Below are 19,873 nucleotides of genomic sequence, written 5' to 3' on the forward strand. Positions count from 1 at the left end.
ATGATATTTCTGTGTTCATTTTTGGGGCTGCCTTAACACACTATACGATTTTCACGGCTGTCTGTTCAGCTTCATCAGACAGGCCTTTCTTCACACAGAACTGAAACACTTTCTGACTGTATGTGTGTAGTTTACTGTATCGACGCAATTCTTGTTTCGAAATTCATGGTCGAGACGGAAATGACCGATATTGTTGGATATTTCCGCTTTGGGTCTCTTGCCTTCAAAATAAATACGGTGATTATTTGTTTATTTTATTTTATGAGATTTTTGTTTTTTTAGCATTTGTCTTTAAGTAATCTAAAAGCACGGATACATACAATACAATATTGAAGAACACTTTTACACATAAACCCCAGTGTCTGTATATAAAAGACTGATAATCAGGGTTTTTTTTTTACCTTTATGATTTTAATGATAGAGTGAGGATAACTGACAGAGATTAATTTTCATAAATGAATTGTGTCGTGAGCACTTCAGAGTTTCGCCATTGTACAGTGGGTTAACTTTTGTCCTGTCGTCTGAGGGCAGAAAAGGCTAGTAGAAGTATTCTGACAGATGCATAAGCCATTTAGACCTGATCAAATTCTATCCATTGTATAAAGTTTTGCCCTGTATTTTTACTGTAGCTTAAATGAAAACATGAGGATATAACATGCTAACAGAGGATTTTGACATACACACCAGCATGACACCAATTTATGGACTCTAAAACCAACACTGAATCCACAACTTCCAGAGACAGTGTCAACAAAAAACATGTATATAATGTTCAAGATTCAAGATTGCCCTTTATTGTCACTGAGCATGGACATGTCAAGAGGTTTTGCATTGTTAGAGAGAAAGATAATATTCAGTAAAAATATACTAAGAAATAACAATATTCAAAGGCATTAAAAACATCCTAAGAACAGCTGAATATACTAAAATGTATATACTAAAATACAGCTGACTATGTTTTAGTTCTGTATTGTACATATGAGCTTTAAAAATTTGCAATCTTTTTGTTGTAGGGATATTGTCTTTAACTGCACTAGATCGTCCAGCTGTGCTTAATCATTTGTGCAGGTTTTGCGCCAAAATTCAGATTTTGTCAGCTGTTATTGCTGGAGATTACACTATTATTCTGAAGGAGACGGGAAGGAAGCCTTGTCATTGTTGCTGCCACTTCAACACAGTCAAGCCAAGATGGCAGAGTACCTGGCGTCCATCTTTGGGACAGAGAAAGATAAGTAAGTAGTTAATGTTCATTTAGTTGATTATTTAAAAAAATCGTCAATCATTGCCTCCAAAGTCCGCTTTGACTAGTAACACTCCATAAAATGATGTGTACAGTCTGTAGCTAGTACCGTTACACTGGCTTTAGCAACTATCAGCTAGTGCTAGCATGCTAGTAATACCGCGCCGCGACTGCTAGCTGCTGCAACGTTTGTGTGCCGAGCGGTGGTGGCATGGTTATAAAAAACAGTCGTAACGGGTCTTTTTTCTTGATTTGAATATAATCTCTTCACGAAGTCACCTCGAGTTAACGGGATTACTTTACAGTAGCATCTAGCCTCGTGTTAGCTCACGCTAGTTACTTTCCGAAACCCATATAAGTCTTTGTTACAGCGGGAAATTCACTGATAGACACAAGCTAAGCTATGTGTTAGTAAAGCAAGTAAACTGCTCTCCACCCCCAACCCTTTCATATCACAGTGTTACCTATCGTGTAGGTAAGCGAGTTAAAAGTAATGTTAATGAATGAGGGAAGGTGTGAATCACTACTCAATGCGTCGAATATCGTCGTTGCGTTCCTTCTCCTTATAAAACCCGTTTACTGACTCTCCCAGAACTCGTCTTTCTTCGTTCGCTAACGGTAGCTGTTGCTTGGCAACACTTCTGCCGGCCCCCATTAAAATCTCGATTCTGTAAATTGGAAATGGAGACCCCAAACTTTTAAAACCAAGTACCAGTATTTGCCATAAAACAGTCTTTTATGTCGGTCAACCCCGTGTTCAAATGATAATGGTTGAGCATGTTTTAAGAAGCACACATTTTTTTTAGTTCTTATACAGCAAATTTCGTTCTAGCTCAACCCAGTTACACCAAAGGGAGTGAAATGTTACACATCATATAAAGACCTTAAGCAACTAGCCAATTAATTGATGTGCCCATTTTGGGAACTCTTTGTAATGGATTTATCATCCCAGTCATTTTCCATACGAAAATGCCAAACATTAGCAAATATGAGCATTTGCTCCTGTTCTTGTCACAGATGATGGTTTTTAGGTTTTGGCTTGTAAGTTTAAAGATGTCACCCTGGGCTCTAGAAAAAATCTGATGGAAGAATAAGTAAACAGGTGTATGAATCTGACCAGACGTCAGAGAATACTTTGTGTGATGGACGCATTTGGCACCAAAAAAAGAATTAATGTCTGATCCCCAGCCTTAGTGGGCAAAAGTAAATCCTGTTTTTAAGGTCAAAAGGGTAAAATACAATTGGAGGTTAAATTTAGAGCTCCATATTCCCGTAACTTGTTGCGGTGGAGCCCATGTAGGAAAATATACTTAGCACAGTTTGTTTCAATTATATATGATTGAAACAAACCAATCCCATGAAAACAGATTTGTTTGCTGAACAGGACTGTCTTTTTTCCCCCAAACCTAATGACAAACTCTGAGAGAATTTTAGTTCTTTCTGTTTTATTTCATCCTTATTATTATCTCTTTTTCCCCAGGGTCAACTGCTCTTTTTATTTTAAAATTGGTGCCTGCCGACATGGTGACCGCTGCTCGAGATTACACAATAAGCCGACATTCAGCCAGGTAAGATCATTCGTTATGTTTTTTGGGTTCTTAAATAACCTAACATGGATAACTGATAAGAGAAAGCAATATTTTTCTAAAGTCAAATGAAAATTATTGGGATATTTCAAGATTCAAGATTCTTTATTGTCATTGAGCATCCACTATTTAATATTTAGTATCATGGCTTTACAAATAAAATTTACTTGACTTCACTTGAAGTTCACTAGTTTTATATGTGATCCACACATCCTCGTCACATGTCATAGCATCCTACTCAGATATTACATTCAAGTAATATTTGCAAAATTTTAGCACTGCAAACGTTGTGGTGTAATTGTGCCAAACCATATCAGTGCAGCCAGCCTTTTGTTGTGTATCATCTGTTACATTCTTTATTTTAAAGACATTCAACGGTATATTTTACACATGAACAGCCATGTGATTTCTAAATAATTTTTCTTCAAGTGTTTTAGAGACTTTCTTCATCGTCAATTTCTTAACTTATTTTGACATTTCACAAAAGTTTGTACATAAGTATAGCATTCAGTTCTCAGTCATGTGTCGGATCTGCAAAAAAGTACAAGGTTGCTCTAGACCATTTTGACATAATGTTCCTGCAATCAATAAAATCAATAAAAAAAGAAGTGTACATACAAAGAGACATCTTCAGTATGTTGATGTTTTTGCCTCATTATGTGTCAGTGAGTTTTAGGTAATTTTGAATTTAAACAATTGAACAATAGATGGTATACAATGAGAAATACATCTAAAGAATCACAGTAATGAAAACACAGTAGGATAGGAGGTTACTCCTAGATGGAATTACCAATAGTTTACAATTGTATCAGTAAGCCTTTGATCAGTTCAGGCATGGAATAGCAAGGGATACTTTTATTATCTCTTTGATAGTGTTTTGTCACATTGCATTTGAAATCTGAATTGTGTACATTACAGTCTGTTATTTTCTTGTAGTTAAGGGCATTTAACAGTTTTCAATTACCTGTGCTATTGACACATTTTTGTCATTACATGGAAATACCCTAATCGAAACAAGTCATCCCTAAAATGAAACTTTATGTTTCAGACAATTGCACTCCTGAACATTTACCGGAACCCTCAAAACAGTGCCCAGTCTGCTGATGGCCTGACCTGTAAGTGTTTGAACCCATGGCAGGGATCTGTTGCCCCTAGAAATATAATTTCCGCTAGTCAGACACACGTTTTGTCTCCCATCATCCCCAATTATATTATGCTAATTTTAAATAGGCATACAGCACCTGTGTCACAGAATTCATTGCAGAAATTCTGCTTTTTATTCATGTTTAGTTGTTTTTGTTGTTTTCTCTCTTACAACCACTAGGTGCCATCAGTGACATGGAGATGCAGGAGCACTATGATGAGTTTTTTGAGGTAACATGCCTGAGTTTCTGAAGATTCTGAATGTTGACATGTATAATAATATAGTAATACGATATATTATAATATTAGAATCTATAATAATAATAGAATAGTTTGAAATTTTGTCAAGTGCATTTATTCATCTTCTGGTGGAGAGTTAGATTAGATGATTGATACCACTCTCACATCTGTACGGTAAATAACTAGTCAGTTGGCTAAGCTTAGCTAAAAGACTGGAGACTAACAGAAGCAGCTGCCCTGGCTTTGTCCAATGGTAACAAAATCTGCCTACCAGCACCTCAAAAGCTCACTAATTAACACGTTCTATTTCACTTCTGTAATGTGTAAAAAACATCACGCTTCATTTTTCTCTCCCATCCTTGCAGGAGGTCTTCACAGAGATGGAGGAAAAGTACGGTGAGGTGGAGGAAATGAACGTATGTGACAACCTTGGGGACCACCTAGTAGGAAATGTGTATGTCAAGGTGAGTATCAAGTCCAAAAGTTCAAAGTCCAAATGCTTCCGTTGTTGTAGTGCACTACTGTAATACTATAATACTAATGTTTGTAATACTAATGTAGCGTGCCTATTCATTAATGTAATGTAATACTATGTTTGATCTAGAGCTGGTGATTGTGTCTTAAGCTACACTCTGTTATTGTCGTTTGATGGTCCTTTGTAGTTTCGTTATGAAGAGGACGCGGAGAAGGCTGTGATAGACCTGAATAATCGGTGGTTTAATGGACAGCCCATCCATGCCGAGCTCTCTCCCGTCACAGACTTCAGAGAAGCCTGCTGTCGCCAATATGAAATGGGGTGAGTGCAATGTCATAGGATAGAGCATAAATATGCACACACAGGGAGCAAGAGAATAATCTAGAATTAAATTAAATATCACAAGATTAATGCTGGACTCTTCCATGCTGGTTTTGCTCATAGCTGTAAGACATACCTAGTCAGGGTCAGCCAGAGTGCGCTGCTGCAAAAAAGACCCCTTAAAACATACAATGTCTGAGCACTACCAGCTGCCTGTGCTCACTTGTCCCCCAGTAAAATAGAGGACATGATCAGTGCTGTTGGCTGGCTTCTCCTTTTTAGGTGTTATCAACTGTATCAACATGAATTATGTTAGCCAAACTACAAAATTGCGTGGTCTGCCAGGGATGTTTTTTAGGGAGTGAAATGCCACTCTGTTGTTTTTATATTGAAAAAGTTAGCTGTCTGTGCTTTAAGATTTTCAGTGATTTTCTGAGTTTCAGCCTAAAGCATTTGTTCAAAGTCTCTGTTGTTAACACTGGATACAATAGATAGCGCTTTATTTTCAAGTTTATGTCTCTACATCAGCATACCAAATTTTATCTGTTGCAACTGCTCTGTGAAAGGTGTTTGCCATTAATAGCTCCAAGTTGCCCTCTTTCCACAGGGAATGCACTCGTGGAGGCTTCTGTAACTTCATGCATCTGAAGCCCATCTCGCGCGAACTGAGGAGAGAGCTCTATGGGCGCCGGAGGAAGAGGTACAAATGTGTTCATTACCTTTGGATTCAGGCACTTAAGTAAACCTGCCTGTGTAGTTGTTTTATAGCAATTTATAATCGCTCCTTCCTCACTTCCACAGCCGTCATAGGTCTCGATCTCGATCGAGAGAGAGGCGATCTCGCTCAAGGGACAGGGGTCGAGGAGGTGGCCGTGACCATGAGAGACGTCGCTCCAGAGACAGAGAACGTTCAGGACGATTCTGAAACCCAAGCCATGACTACTTGTCCTTCCCTCCCCTTATCCATCCCCAGTCTTTTTAAGTTTGTACCCTTCCAGATCCACTTTAGGACTAATTGAAAGGTACCTGATTTTGAAGCTGTGACAGCATTGACGAACTTGTTTTTTCTTGATTTCTGAAAATGTCTTTCACCTCCATTAAATTTAACATTTTTACTTAACATGAGTGAGTCGTGAATCTTTCTTGTTATTACAAGTTATGGACGCAATTTTCTTATACTTGGGTGGCCTACTCCTGATGGAATTATGAATTAAATGATTGGTTGGTTTCACAACAAACCACGGTAAAATTCCTGATGATTGATATTACTGTGTCAAACCGTGTTTGATTACTGCACTGTGAAAAACAGTTACTGTCCAGCATGAGCCAGAGATGACAACACTCTCCCAGATGTAGGTGCGCCAAGTAGTGTCAGTTTGTTTCTGGTTGTTGAAAAATGGTGGAAGGCAGTGACAGAACTCCTAAGATTTTTGAGCCTTCTTAGAGGGCTAAGTCTGATGTGTGGCCTTATTCCGGTTTTCAAAGATGGTCACCCTGTTAGCAGAACATGCTGTAAGGAAATCACTGCAAAAGGGGGCAACACAATAAGAATATTATGACCCACTACTTCAGGGGTGGTAGTAATTTTAAAGGATAACTTTAGTTTTTTACAACCTGGATTTTATTTGTAGCATTTAATACGACCATTTAGACACCCAGACAACTTTGGTGGCATTTGGAGTCGTTTTGAAGAAATTAGCCCCAGAAGAGCGGCGCGTATATCTGTATAATGCGAGTAATTGGGGCACCCGTGCGTAGCCTCTATAAACGCATAATCTGCGGCGAAACTCGTTCATATTCCAATATTTTGTTGTGATATGCTGGTGCTATTCCCCTCTGAGCCCGTGGTGGCATGTTATCAACATCCAGTGTCTCGAGACAACTACCTCTGACGTGGATGACGTCATTTTCGAGCACCGCGAGCTGCGAGCAACCAGCCACAACACGGCTAACTCTGCGGCGGTCGGCTATTTTAGCTGTAGTTTGCGACTGTTATTTTTCACAAAATGAATAAATATTTTTCCGAGGTGGTGGACGATGACTTTGTTTACGATGGACGTCCTTACCCTTTTTGAGTCAGAGTGCACGGACGAGGAGCTCGTTGAAAGGAGGACAACAACAACAAACGGCTGCGCGTCCACGAGTAGACGGTAACTGGTGGTGTTCTTGTGGACAATGTTCATCGATGACAACAAAGGGGGATGTGTCAATAAACGTCTGTATCACAACACTGGAGGATTTACGCGCAATGATAAAACGGGCTGTGGTGGAGACGTTTTTTCGTGTCCCACCTCAGAGTCGGAAAAATATTCATCCATTTTGTGAAAAATAACAGTCGCAAACTACAGCTAAACTAGCCGACCGCCGCAGAGTTAGCCGTGTTGTGGCTGGTTGCTCGCAGCGCGCGGTGCTCGAAAATGACGACATCCACGTCAGAAGTAGTTGTCTAGAGACACTGGATGTTGATAACATGCCATCACGGGCTCAGAGGGAATAGCACCAGCATATCATAACAAAATATTGGAATATGAACGAGTTTCGCTGTAGATTATGCGTTTATAGAGGCTACGCACGGGTGCCCCAATTACTCGCATTATACGGATATACGCGCCGCTCTTCTGGGGCTAATTTCTTCAAAACGACTCCAAATGCCACCAAAGTTGTCTGGGTGTCTAAATGGTAGATTTAATGCTACAAATAAAGTCTAGGTTGTAAAAAACGAAAGTTATCCTTTAAGGTACATTAATGTTGAGCTGAGAATTGGGGACTTCACAGTGGGAAAAATGTGGTCTCTATAACTTGTAGGTAGTGTGTCAGTAATGTAAACAACTTTCAGTGTTGCTCTTGCACACATTGATACATTGTTCTGCGACTACATGTGTCATGACTCTGCAGACTGTTCACCTCTGTTGTACATGACACATTACATACTAGGTCACCCAACCAGATGTGGGCAGTGTTTCAATTAAACAGAGTCAAAATTCTTATTTAGAATTTTGGAATTTATGTTTTGCTGGGTGTAAGAAATTAGATGTAATTTGCATTAAAATACTTAAAATACATAATATACAATAATAATGTCATTTTATTTTCAAATAAGACACATTTTCATCACCCAGTTGAAACTAGAAAAAAACACTATAACAAGCCAATTGTCACAATCACAGTTACCATTTGTGCACCCAGCAGACATTCATTTAAAATCCACCAGTCATTAAATTAATAGGGAAAGTGTTTGAACAGGACAACCAATAAAGATAGAATACAGTAAGAATTGACACACTGATGTTTGTAAAACTGATTCTAGTTTGTTATTCAGTCATCTCAGTGCTCAGAGGTCACTGTTTTCAAATCAATACTGATAACTTTATCTCATACTGTTCAGAAATCGAGTGTTTCACTCCTGGACTCTAACCCCACAGCCTGAGGAAGGAAGGCAGTGAAAAGATTAACTACTGTTGTCTTAGCACTTTTGAACAGCGCAACATTTTTGTGACGAACCCGAGCCGGAGTGGGTTCAAACATAACATCCTGTTGTCGGAACAAGCTCAGAGCTGCTCTGTTTTTCTGATCGAGCATCATCTTTGCAGCCACAGCTTTAACTTCTCCTGAACTTCCTGAATTTATTTCCTGAAAGGAACGTTTACAAGGTTTGACATCGACGTAAACCAGAAATGAGAGAATCATCTCCTGGCTGTGATTTATACAGACTAATATACCATCTAAATAATCTTTCGTTTTCAAATATGTTTATTGTGAAACATTTCTTCCTTCCAACAAGACATAGAGTCTGACATTCAGTACTATCTAAATAATCTAAACACTGAATGCATGAATATACATGGTATACACATATGAAAAGAAATTGTAGTTAAATGATGGATTAATGCAGTCTGATATATATATATATAACTGAGAACTGAGTGATAAACTTCCAGTATTGCCCAATTTTGACGAAATGAAACACTATCCAAATTAATCAAATTATTAAATCAATTAAATTAATCAAATGCTGACTGATCGTAATTGCTCTTACGCCACCCATCCCAACATTATGTATCACTGTTGTCAGTCCTGCCCCTCCCCGCCTGCTCTGCCTTAGCCCCCGGGGCTGATTCCGCTCATCGCCGTTTATCTGAGCGTCCTGGTAGTTACGCAGCAGACGGGTTTGTGTTGAGTTGTGGGCTGGTCCTGGTCTGCGCTGCTCGACGCGCGGTCACTCTTCAGTCAGTTTCAGGTGTCTCGCGTGGCGGACAGGTGGGTGCGCGGCTCTTTAACGAAATGACTGAACACCTTTGCTTCATCGCTGTGTCTATGCGGACTGTTACACTGCGCTGTTCTTTATATGAAGTGTGTCGTAACTGAAATTGAGCTAATTTTGCGAATTAATGCACAATTAAAAATGTATCATAACGCCTTTGAAATGCTTTGTGGATGTACATGTGTGGCTGTAACCATCCCATCCCCCCCACAGGTGAGCCATGCCTTCTGTTTCTGACAGTTCCTCCTTGGAAGAGAATGGTCTTACTCTTTGCCCACACACAGCAAAACTGATAACTGCAGATATCACTTGTGGTCAAAAGTCTGCCAACGAAGAACAGGACAGTGTCAAGGACCAAGATAAGTCATACCATGAGAGCTGGGAAAGAGGCGCCAGTGTGCCTGAGAGCAGAGAAGCGACTGCGGGTCCGAGGAACTGGATCCGTCCTGATTTGCCCAGCAGATGCACCTGGAGTCTGGGTGCACCGCTCTCAGAGTCACCTCATAGCCACCCAGCACAGTAAGTCAAGTTAATGAAAACTCTGCAGTCATTGTTGAATTAATGCCAGAAGCAGGAGTAAGGTGTAAGCGTGGACAAATTATGAGGCAATGGGCCCCTGGAAACAGACACGTAAAGGGGCCGCCACTTCTACAGAGGAGCAATTCATGACTTTCCAACAAGAAATGTTGGCAGTCACTATAAACAGCCTCTGGCCCAGGGGCCCAAGAGGTCACGGCGCTCAAAACGGCAACCGCTTTGAAAAGTCAGAGTAAAAGTTTGAAGGAAACATTCAATTTGTTTCCATGCACCCAGTAGCGTGCGGTGTATGAATTCATGCACACATTTCTGGGATGTTTTAATTGGATTAGTGCAGATAACAGCAGCTGAGTGAGCAGTGCTTTGCTGAGCGTGCATCATAACTGATGTGTCCTGCTGCCTGCCTGAGAAGCGCGGCCCACACTTTTCGCGCATACCCTGTCCTGAACGCAGAGGGTCCATCACAGCAGCAAGTGAGACTCCTCACAGTGCAGTTCCTAAATGAACAGCTTGGGCACGCTGGTTATGACATGTCCAACGCGAAAGGGAGCCATTCCTGTGCCAGCTTTTGACCCGTAGGAAAATCACAGCAGCGACTAATAGTGATGACTCAACTCCAAAAGGCACTTCTAGTGGAACTTTCTCGAAACTTTTTAGGCTTACTCGCTGTGCATTTCATTTCTCTTAAAGCTTTTGCAAACCTGATTGTAATTAAAAGTTTGACACCTTGATTGCTGGAGTTTTTCTTTACTTTAAGGTTTTCTTTCCTGCCTTTATTGGTGCATGAGTTTATTTCTTGACATGTTAGCTGCCACCTGTTGATCCTTCTGCAAAAGACCAAACAAAATGGTGTTGAACATAAGTAGTGGTTAAAAAAACTCCTCCTGAGAATGTTTAATGTAAATTAGCTTCTCCTTGGTTTGACAAGTCAACATGGCCGCTGTGGGAACGGTTGACGCCTAAAAGGTCTCGATATGACATGAGCACATTTACAAAGAGAACCATCTATTGTATTGACAGCCAGCTGATGGTGATTTTTTTGTCTCCCCGGTCCACAGCACCACCGCCCCCAGCATCCTCCCAAACATCCTCGGGAAAATCGGACACACACCTCTGGTTCGTTTGAACAAAATCCCAAAGGAGTTTGGACTGAAGTGTGATATTTGTGAGTAAAAGCCGTTTGATAATCCCTGCAAAGCGGACATTTGACAAACACACACACACACACACACACACACACACACACACACACACACACTTGCATATCAGTTTTTGCTTCTAATTATATAAAATAATGTGATAGTTGACATAAACTGGGACAGGGATCGGTGAGTTCTGCACACGTTTTGTCGGCAGGTTGTGCAGAGGCTGGATTAGCTGTCCCACAGCAATGCTAACTTGAATCTTGTGTGCAGACGTATCCTGCACACTTATGCACAATGAACCAGAGATTTAAATGGTACAGTGAAGATGAACTGGGCTTCTAACAACAGCGTTTTTGTTCTCCTTCCTGGATCAGGCAGAAAGTTGAGAGGTTGTGGGACAGAAAAAAAGTATTGGCTTTCTGTGGTTGTAAATCAGCGGTATCTTAGAGAGTGAAGCCTCACCTGGTCTACGAAGGACTAAAAGATCTCTTTCAGGGAATAAGGCATGCAGACAAACATTAAACTGATCCGTGCAGATGGAAACGCTGTCATTGCTCTAATCAAGTTCTGTTGTACTGCTGCATCCTTGCTGGCTTCCTGCTTAAGAAGAAGCTGCTGTTAAGAGACGAACATGAAGGTATCATGTAGCTTGTACCCTTATGTGAGACTGTTGGGGTTTTGTCTGAGGCAGTGGGCTCCCATGGATGGGGTGGGGGGTGGTAATGAGAGACGTGTTGTTCTTTTAGCCAACGGGGCGAAGCACAGCACCATTTAGAGCGAAACTTGAAAGCATTCAGGCTGTTGCCCCGTTTAGTATTTATTTGATTTCAGTGCGGTATTTCCTTCGTGGCACCATCTCGTTCTGGCAGCCCGGTGAGGTTTTTGGGTTCAGAGAGGATGAAACCTGTCAGAGGCATCAGTTTAAGCCTTCTAAGAAAAGCCCTTTTACACCCCCTTAAACTGATGAAAGTGAAGTTCTGGTGTGTTCCCATGGCTTAATGAGACCAAGGACCCTACACTCAATACTGAGATGGTTTCCACGTGACAGGGATTACTCTCAAGTTCACTCCAATTTGTGTTAGGTGCACCACCACAGTTGTGTGTGCATGAGAGACCTTTGGATGACTTCACCATCCTAAATAAAATGTCCAAAATGTAGGTAATTTCAGTCTCCTTCCATAATCTGCTTTTCACACTGGTCTGCAAAGCACAGGCGTTACTGGCGAAGATGACGAAGGCTCTGTTGTGTTAAAGTGTCCTGGTAAGTCAAGAGTCACCAGGACCCTGAAACTGAAGCAGCTTAATGGATTCAGCTGTCATTCAATTCATTATTTCCACCAGTCATTATCTTATTAACTGAAACACTAACGATTTGGCAGTTTTTTTTTTTTAATATTGCCACAGTTCAGTGACAATTCAAATTGAAACAATGCTGAATAAATTTTACATACGGTCTACCACTCTCGGTGACAGTATTTTCTCATGTGTGACTGCGTTTAGTGGCCAAATGCGAGTTCTTCAATGCAGGAGGCAGCATCAAGGACCGGATTGGCCTCCGGATGGTGGAAGATGCTGAGAAGGCCGGGATCATCAAACCAGGAGACACGATCATCGAGCCCTCCTCTGGCAACACAGGTATTTGATAGGGAAGCATGCAGGATGAGAACAAACAGTGAATCCATCCAACCAGTGTGCCAAGTTGCATAAATCCTCCTCCTGTGGCTGCCTGCAGGTATTGGCCTCGCCCTGACAGCCGCAGTGAAAGGCTACCGCTGCATTATTACCATGCCTGAGAAAATGAGCATGGAGAAGGTGCGCAGCTCGTCCAATGATCACTTTATCTCAATTCATTATGGGACTTGTGTCTCATTGAAATCGGGTCTTACTGTGTTTTTAGGTTGATGTGTTGAGAGCTCTCGGGGCAGAAATAGTGCGCACGCCCACTTCTGCAGCTTTCGATTCCCCAGAATCTCACGTAGGTGTGGCCTGGCGTCTGAAGAACGAGATCCCCAACTCACACATCCTCGACCAGTATCGTAATGCCAGCAACCCTCTGGCTCACTACGATACCACAGCCGAGGAGATTCTGGAGCAGTGTGATGGTTTGTGCTAAAGAGTGGACTGCGCAGTCCGTTCAATATATAAGTTTTGGTTGTTTTGGCTTCTTTTTTTAGATCCATGTTAGTTTTCTATAAAGGGATCGGTAGTTTTCCTGGTGTCCATTCAAAAAAACCCAACAGTTTAAAATTACACCGTACCAATGAAACAAAAGGCATAAATGAATAAATAAATAAAAAAAACTTCACTGAGGAAGAAAATGTGCGTTTCCTTTTCAGGTAAATTGGACATGTTGGTGGCCGGAGCTGGCACAGGTGGTACACTTACTGGTGTTGCTCGGAAGCTGAAGGAGAGGTGTCCAAACGTCAAGGCAAGACACACACACACACACACACACACACACACACACACACACACCCCACTGTGATGAATCTGAATGTGTTTTATTTTGCTGAATCTGTGGACATTAGAGTGAGATTTGTGTGAACAGGTGATGCACAGTAGTTATGTTTCAGGCCAGTCTATTTGAAGTCAGGGGGGGCATTCAGATCTAACTCGTATAATGTGTTTCTTCCTAAGAAACCAGATCACATATTCTCTGCTCATTCAAACATGCTAAGACTGATAGCAGTGACTCTTAATGTCTATGCTTTAGATAGTTGCTGTGGACCCTGAGGGCTCCATTCTGACTGAGTCCGAAGAGGAGAGTGAGAAGAAGACTTCTTTTGAAGTGGAGGGCATTGGATACGACTTCATCCCCACAGTGCTGGACAGATCTGTGAGTGCGTCTGTGCACGCGTGCATTTGAATGTGCAAGTTCGGGTTTGTTCAGCACACCAGGCCTTTTATAATGGAGCAATTATGTGTTTCGTTGCACAGCTCAATCTGCTGCTCTCTTCTTAATCTATGCAGATTGTTGACATGTGGTATAAATCGACTGATATGGAGACGTTCACCATGGCCCGCAAGCTGATCAGAGAGGAGGGTCTTCTGTGTGGTAGGTTCACTGACCAAGTGATTCCACTTAGGTTTGGTTGGTATAACTTTTTAACACCCTCTTTTTTAGCTCCCTCTAACTGTGCATTGAATAATTTGTCTGTTTTACTGCAGGCGGCAGCTCTGGCTCAGCCATGGCCGCAGCAGTGAAGATGGCTCAGCAGCTTGAGGAGGGACAGCGCTGCGTTGTCATCCTGGCCGACTCCGTCCGCAACTACATGTAAGAGGCACATTCACTTAACTCTTAGACATTTACTTCCATTACTGCTACACATGATTACTGATCCCATGCTATCACATTTACCAGGGCCTCAGTGTTATGCTTTTTGGAGTTTTTCGGTGTACTACGCTGAAGCATAGTTAGCATATGATTGTAATATTTATCTGCCTCTGCAGTGCTCATTCCTCAGTTATCTTCTGCTGAAAGGGAGGTGCCTTTCCAATAAACGCTGCACATGATGAAAATAATGAGTATTTTTTTATTATTATAATGAAAAGCATTATTAGAATAGTAAATATTATTTTTAGAATTATACGGCTTGTATGGCTAAGAGCAATGGAAATGTTGCTATCACCAACCTTAGTTAGACTAGTCCCCAGAGTGGAGGGTAGAGAGCTACTTATACCACCCACCCAGCATATAAAACACACACTGAAAATTAAATATATGTCAAGAAGGATTAGCCAGTTACCATATTCTGTTTCATTTTACACAGCGCCCTAACTTTTTTGGATTTAGGATTGGAGTGAAAGTCTAGGAGCTGGCACATTTCCCATGCAAGCTTGACTAAAACCCTCAGGATGGTGAAAGGTGACAGAAACCAGAGCAGCCTCTGGTCTGTTTTTGTTATCTGTTATCTATCACACTCACTGCTGTTGGTTTTGCCTCAGGTCAAAGTTCCTGAGTGACAAGTGGATGTGTGAGAAAGGCTTCCTCAGCACGGAGGCTACGATGGATCTCAAACCTTGGTAAAAAAAAAAAAAAAGTGAACCGCAAGCAATGGCAGTTAATCCAAACCACACATTAGTGTTTAATAACTCCTTTATCTCACTCTCTTGCAGGTGGTGGAACATGACCGTCCAGTGTCTACACCTGTCTGCCCCCCTCACTGTTCTGCCATCTGCGTCCTGCCAGAAAACCATTGAGATCCTGACGGAGAAAGCGTTTGACCAGGCCCCAGTGGTCAATGAGTCAGGGTACATCCTCAATCTCCGTATAAGTAAATCTTCAGTATCACACCGATCCAGACTGTTGTCTTTACAGCATGAACAGGAAGCAGCAGTAAAGCAGCAGGACTTTCCACTTTCCCATGCAGATTTGCCGAAATGCAAACAAAAAGATTAAACAGTGAGATGTACTCTGTCTTTATCCAGTATTCAGCCAGGTTCATCCACAATCATCTGTTTTCACCAAATTATTCATGCAGATGTGCTGTAAGTGCTACGTTTTACCTCATAGTCTGATATTGAAACCTGGCTGCTTGACAGAAGACAAGAAAGTAAAGCACTGAAGTCAGGGACCATCCAAAAAGTGCATGCGAAACGGCCAATAGAATTTTTTAGCTTTGATGCTAGCAATTTCTTTCATTGCACATTATATTCATCTGGACCTCCTACCGTTGCACAAGCAGTCTCTTTTTTTTAAAGACCAATTGCTGATTGCCTTGATTTTCTTTCACTCACCTGTGAAAACAGTAGTGTATGAAACAGAATTTTGAACCAGTCCACTTCTGGTATTAATCCAAATTCAGAGACAGACAGTAACTTTGCATTACAGTCCTATTGCACATCACTGTCACTTGTGTCATTGCGAATAGAGGATCACAAGGTGACGGGGTGTGTGTCGCCTGTTTGTGTTTCACAGCGTGATCCTGGGGATGGTGACTCTGGGAACCATTCTGTCCTCTCTGTCGGCCGGGAAGGTCGAACCCTCAGATGCTGTCATCAAGGTGCTCTGCAAGCCTTTCAAACAGGTCAGTCAGGAGAAACACATGGAGGGCACTGACACATGGCAGATATACATACTCTGCATTTACACGGGTGTCTAATCTCCCCACACGTGTGCTCTCAGGTGCATCTGACAGACAACCTGGGGATGCTGTCCCAAATCCTCGAAACTGATCACTTTGCCCTGGTGGTCCATGATCACGTAGAGTGTAAGATACTGTATACTTTTTTAATATTTTTAATATTCATATTCTTTGGCATTTTGCATGTATTTGATTGGAGAAAGTACATAAGTGTTATACAGGGGGAAAGGAGATGGAGGTCATGGCCCCCAGCTGTGGATGGTCAGGATGAGCTAATCCAGGGTGTGAATGTGCTAAAACTGCTGCTGTTTTATCAGTGTTAACAATTATTTTCATTATGGATTTATATGCAGATAATTTTCTCAACTAATGAAATGTTAAAATGTCAAATACTGAAAAATGTGCAATGCCATTTCCCAGAGCGCAAGGTGATGTCTTTATTTCATTGCTTTTTTATCTGGCCAACAGTAAAAAAACCCCAAAATATTAAAATAACTATCACAGACGTCAAAGAAAAGCAACACATCCTCACATTTTAGAAGCAGGAACAAGATAATGTTTGCTTAAAAAATGATGATAAATGATTAGAGAGCCCCCATAATGCAACGTATCCTTATCTGCGCTTAAAAACAATAATATTTTTGTCATAATGTACTATTATTTCTGGTGGTATACATGAAACACATTCAAGGTTGTAAATGACACATATCATTGTGTTGTAGCTACACTGCCATGTTGCTAAAAAGCCTAAACTGAAGCTTGTTAGTGGTTTTGTTATAGTGCAAAAAGGTCTTTGATAATTGCCTGAAAGCAGTGGTGCCCCCGGAAGTTTTTTCCCCCAAAATCTCCCTGCTGGCGTCTCCACCAGTTGCCTGGCAACTGCTCAGAGCCAAGAAATAGTCTGACTCTTCACCCTCGGACGAATTGGCAAATTGTCTTTTGCATGGGTTAAACAAACGAGATGTAACATGTTCATGGCACATTTTGTGGTGTCAGTGTAACTACAGTCTACGGTCTCTCTCCAGATGAGGAGGATGGGTCCGTTTGCCAGAGGCCGATGGTGTTTGGCGTCGTGACAGCGACTGACCTCCTCAGCTACATCACAACGCACAAGGAGCAGGACCGCTCATCGTCTGAATGCTCGCTGTTGAACACAATGTCTCTGTCTCCAATTTCTATTTAAGACTCCAGTTTTCCAACACCATGTACCCTGTGTGCACAATTATTAGGCAAGTTGTATATAAACAAACAACTCAATATTTACAAATGAACATTTCCGAAATTACAAGTTTCAAATTACTAGGTCAGGTGAGGAAGGGGGCCTTTACTGGCTAGTATTTCGATGCATGTGATGGAGCATCGTCCTGCATAAAAATCATGGCGTTCTTGGGAGATTCCCCTTTTTCCTGTACCACTGCTTGAAACAAGTGTCTTCTAAAAACTGGCGGTAGGTTTGGGAGTTGATTTTGAGTCCATCTTCAACCTGAAAAGGTCCAACTAGCTCATCTTTAATAATACCAGCCCATACCTGCACCCCACCTCCTTTATTGGGCTCCTGGTAGCTTCACGAGTGTAAAGGATGTTGATCTCTGTAGGCCACACCCTCATTACACAAATGCACATCATCTGATATGCGTAAATCCAATAAGCATTCAGGTTTATACAGCTGCAGATGCATAACAGTGATGATATGGTCAAAATACTCACTTGCCTAATCATTATGCACACAGTGTATACTGCATAGCTGAAATGGCCTGCACATGTATATTAATCTGCAGGTGAAAATAGTCCCAAACAATGACACCATTTACGAATTTTTACTAAAAATTACTATGCTGTTTTAGGAACTACCTTCTCAAACATGTAACTGTATATTTTTTATCTGTTTTTATAAGATCATCAGTAGGAACACTGCGCTTGGGGATGAGCACCACAGACAGCGGGGAAGCCTGAAAGTAGTGAGAGATTCACACATTGTTGGTTTTAGATTTTAGTGGGATTTGCTGACGATCAGGACAATTTGGAAAAACATCAGCCTCACCCTGTTTGTTGGCTTCATTTGTCCAGACTTGTCTGTGCTTATTGTATTCTAAGAGGATCATGGGTACATTATATTTTTATGGTATTAATGATTAAAAATTCTTTAAGTGTTGTGGTTTTGCATTCTGTTTATTTGTAGCTCTAATGGGTATAATGAGGTCAGACTTAAGGAGGGATTTGACAAAATTCAAATCTTAACTCAAGGTCCAGTGACAAGCTGTTATTAGATGGTCTCCTTGATCTTCTCCTGTTGTTCATTGACTTGTGGTCAGTGGTTTTGGTCTGATGTTCGTATATGACGTGCATTACGGTTTTAGTTCAGCTTGTTGTTTTTCTGCAGCTCAGTACAGGGCAGGTGGTGGAAGTCCTCCACCCAGTGGCTGAAAATTGTACACTTGTAATTGTGTTTTAAATTACAGGAAACTGTTGCACACTGTTTGTAACACAATGTTGTGGCAGAAAAGAAAAAAAATCTACCTATGTGTGACTTAAAATCTACATTGTGAAGTAGCAGACATCTTGTGTCCAGCGGTTAAAAATCAATATATTAATATACTCTGGATTTTTCAATGAGGAGTGGATGTAATTCTAAGAATTTCACATAAAAAAAAGACATGAATTATTATTCAGAATATTTTACAGGTCTTAAAAGTCTGAAAGGGATTTTTAAGTAAAGACAGTATGTTTTTTATAAAATGCCTCAATTTAAAAAAAGAAATCTTGATCACTTTTTCCTCAGCTCTCCTTATTTTGCCTGTTTAAGTTAAGTTTAAGTTTTAAGTTTTTTTACTCTATTGATCCCAAGACTGGGAAATTATAATATTTAACACATGTTTTAACACACACGCAACATGCACCATGCAGTGAAACACACACAGGAGCAGTGGGCTGCATTGAAGCGCCCAGGGAGCATATTGGGGGGGTTAAGTGCCTTGCTCAAGGGCACATCAGCCGGCTAATGGAGGGGGAGGGAATACTCCACTACACCCACATTAGGAGGAATCAAACCGGCGATCTTCTGACCACAAGCCGCTTTGCAACCTCTAGGCCACGGCTGCCCCCAATCCCAGTTGTTAACATGTGTAGTGTCTCAAAAGACCAGAAGGTGGCAGTCCTAATACATTTTGTGGGAGTGGGATGAGAGAGGAATGAAAATCCACTCACCCCTCTATCCTGCCTGTCTCCCTCCAGCTGTCTCCGTCTAAATAATAAAGCAGAAATGCAAAAAAAGAGAAAGAATCTTTAAAAAAAGTTGAGATTAACAACACTTGACTGAGAAGAAAATATGCAAGGTCACACTGTCACATCACAGAACGGCCTCATAATCTGATCAGATTCATATTGGTTTTATTTCAATATGGCTGTGGCTACATGATGAGGTGACCCACATCAGGCTCATTTTACACCAAATGTTCATTTCAACACAGGATTTTGTGAAAATGTTTATTTCTATTTCTAACATGAATTCATCTTAATGTTCAGCTTTTTCTGGCACTTTTGGTTTCCTTTACACTATATAGGTGTATATTTGACATGCTTTCCACAAAGCGCTATTCACTGTTTCCTGATTATGCTGTTTTTGCATCAAGTACTTCAGAATCTTGAACTCCTAATAACTAGCATGACGTTGATAAACTGTTTGTTAGAAACTTCAAAGTGAGAAATGTGTAAAAAAAATGCTAAACACAAATGAAAAGCAAAATTCAGAAACAATCAGATGCTTAGTCTGCTCTGACTGGTAGCTAATGTGGGCTATTGTAGGCTAATTGTAGTTGAAAAAACTAGATTGATATCGATGTTG

General features: G+C 41.0%; 2 protein-coding genes across 2 annotated transcripts; both read left to right on the top strand.

Moving 5' to 3' along the window:
* The first annotated feature begins 1,173 nt into the window (after positions 1-1,173).
* On the top strand, positions 1,174-6,125 carry u2af1 (U2 small nuclear RNA auxiliary factor 1). The gene is made up of 8 exons (XM_041950649.1): positions 1,174-1,232; positions 2,721-2,808; positions 3,875-3,941; positions 4,151-4,200; positions 4,575-4,673; positions 4,872-5,005; positions 5,613-5,705; positions 5,807-6,125. The coding sequence occupies exons 1-8, from the start codon at positions 1,189-1,191 to the stop codon at positions 5,928-5,930; spliced, it is 699 nt and encodes a 232-aa protein (XP_041806583.1). The 5' UTR covers positions 1,174-1,188; the 3' UTR covers positions 5,931-6,125.
* A 3,361-nt stretch (positions 6,126-9,486) lies between these two features.
* Positions 9,487-17,611, top strand: cbsb (cystathionine beta-synthase b). The gene is made up of 14 exons (XM_041951048.1): positions 9,487-9,785; positions 10,862-10,968; positions 12,449-12,583; positions 12,681-12,760; positions 12,846-13,050; positions 13,285-13,376; positions 13,662-13,784; positions 13,919-14,003; positions 14,117-14,222; positions 14,894-14,971; positions 15,065-15,199; positions 15,867-15,975; positions 16,074-16,158; positions 17,058-17,611. The coding sequence occupies exons 1-14, from the start codon at positions 9,487-9,489 to the stop codon at positions 17,213-17,215; spliced, it is 1,797 nt and encodes a 598-aa protein (XP_041806982.1). The 3' UTR covers positions 17,216-17,611.
* The last annotated feature ends 2,262 nt before the right edge of the window (positions 17,612-19,873 follow it).

This window comes from Chelmon rostratus, chromosome 13, assembly GCF_017976325.1.
Source record: "Chelmon rostratus isolate fCheRos1 chromosome 13, fCheRos1.pri, whole genome shotgun sequence".
Taxonomy (NCBI): Eukaryota; Metazoa; Chordata; class Actinopteri; order Chaetodontiformes; family Chaetodontidae; genus Chelmon; species Chelmon rostratus.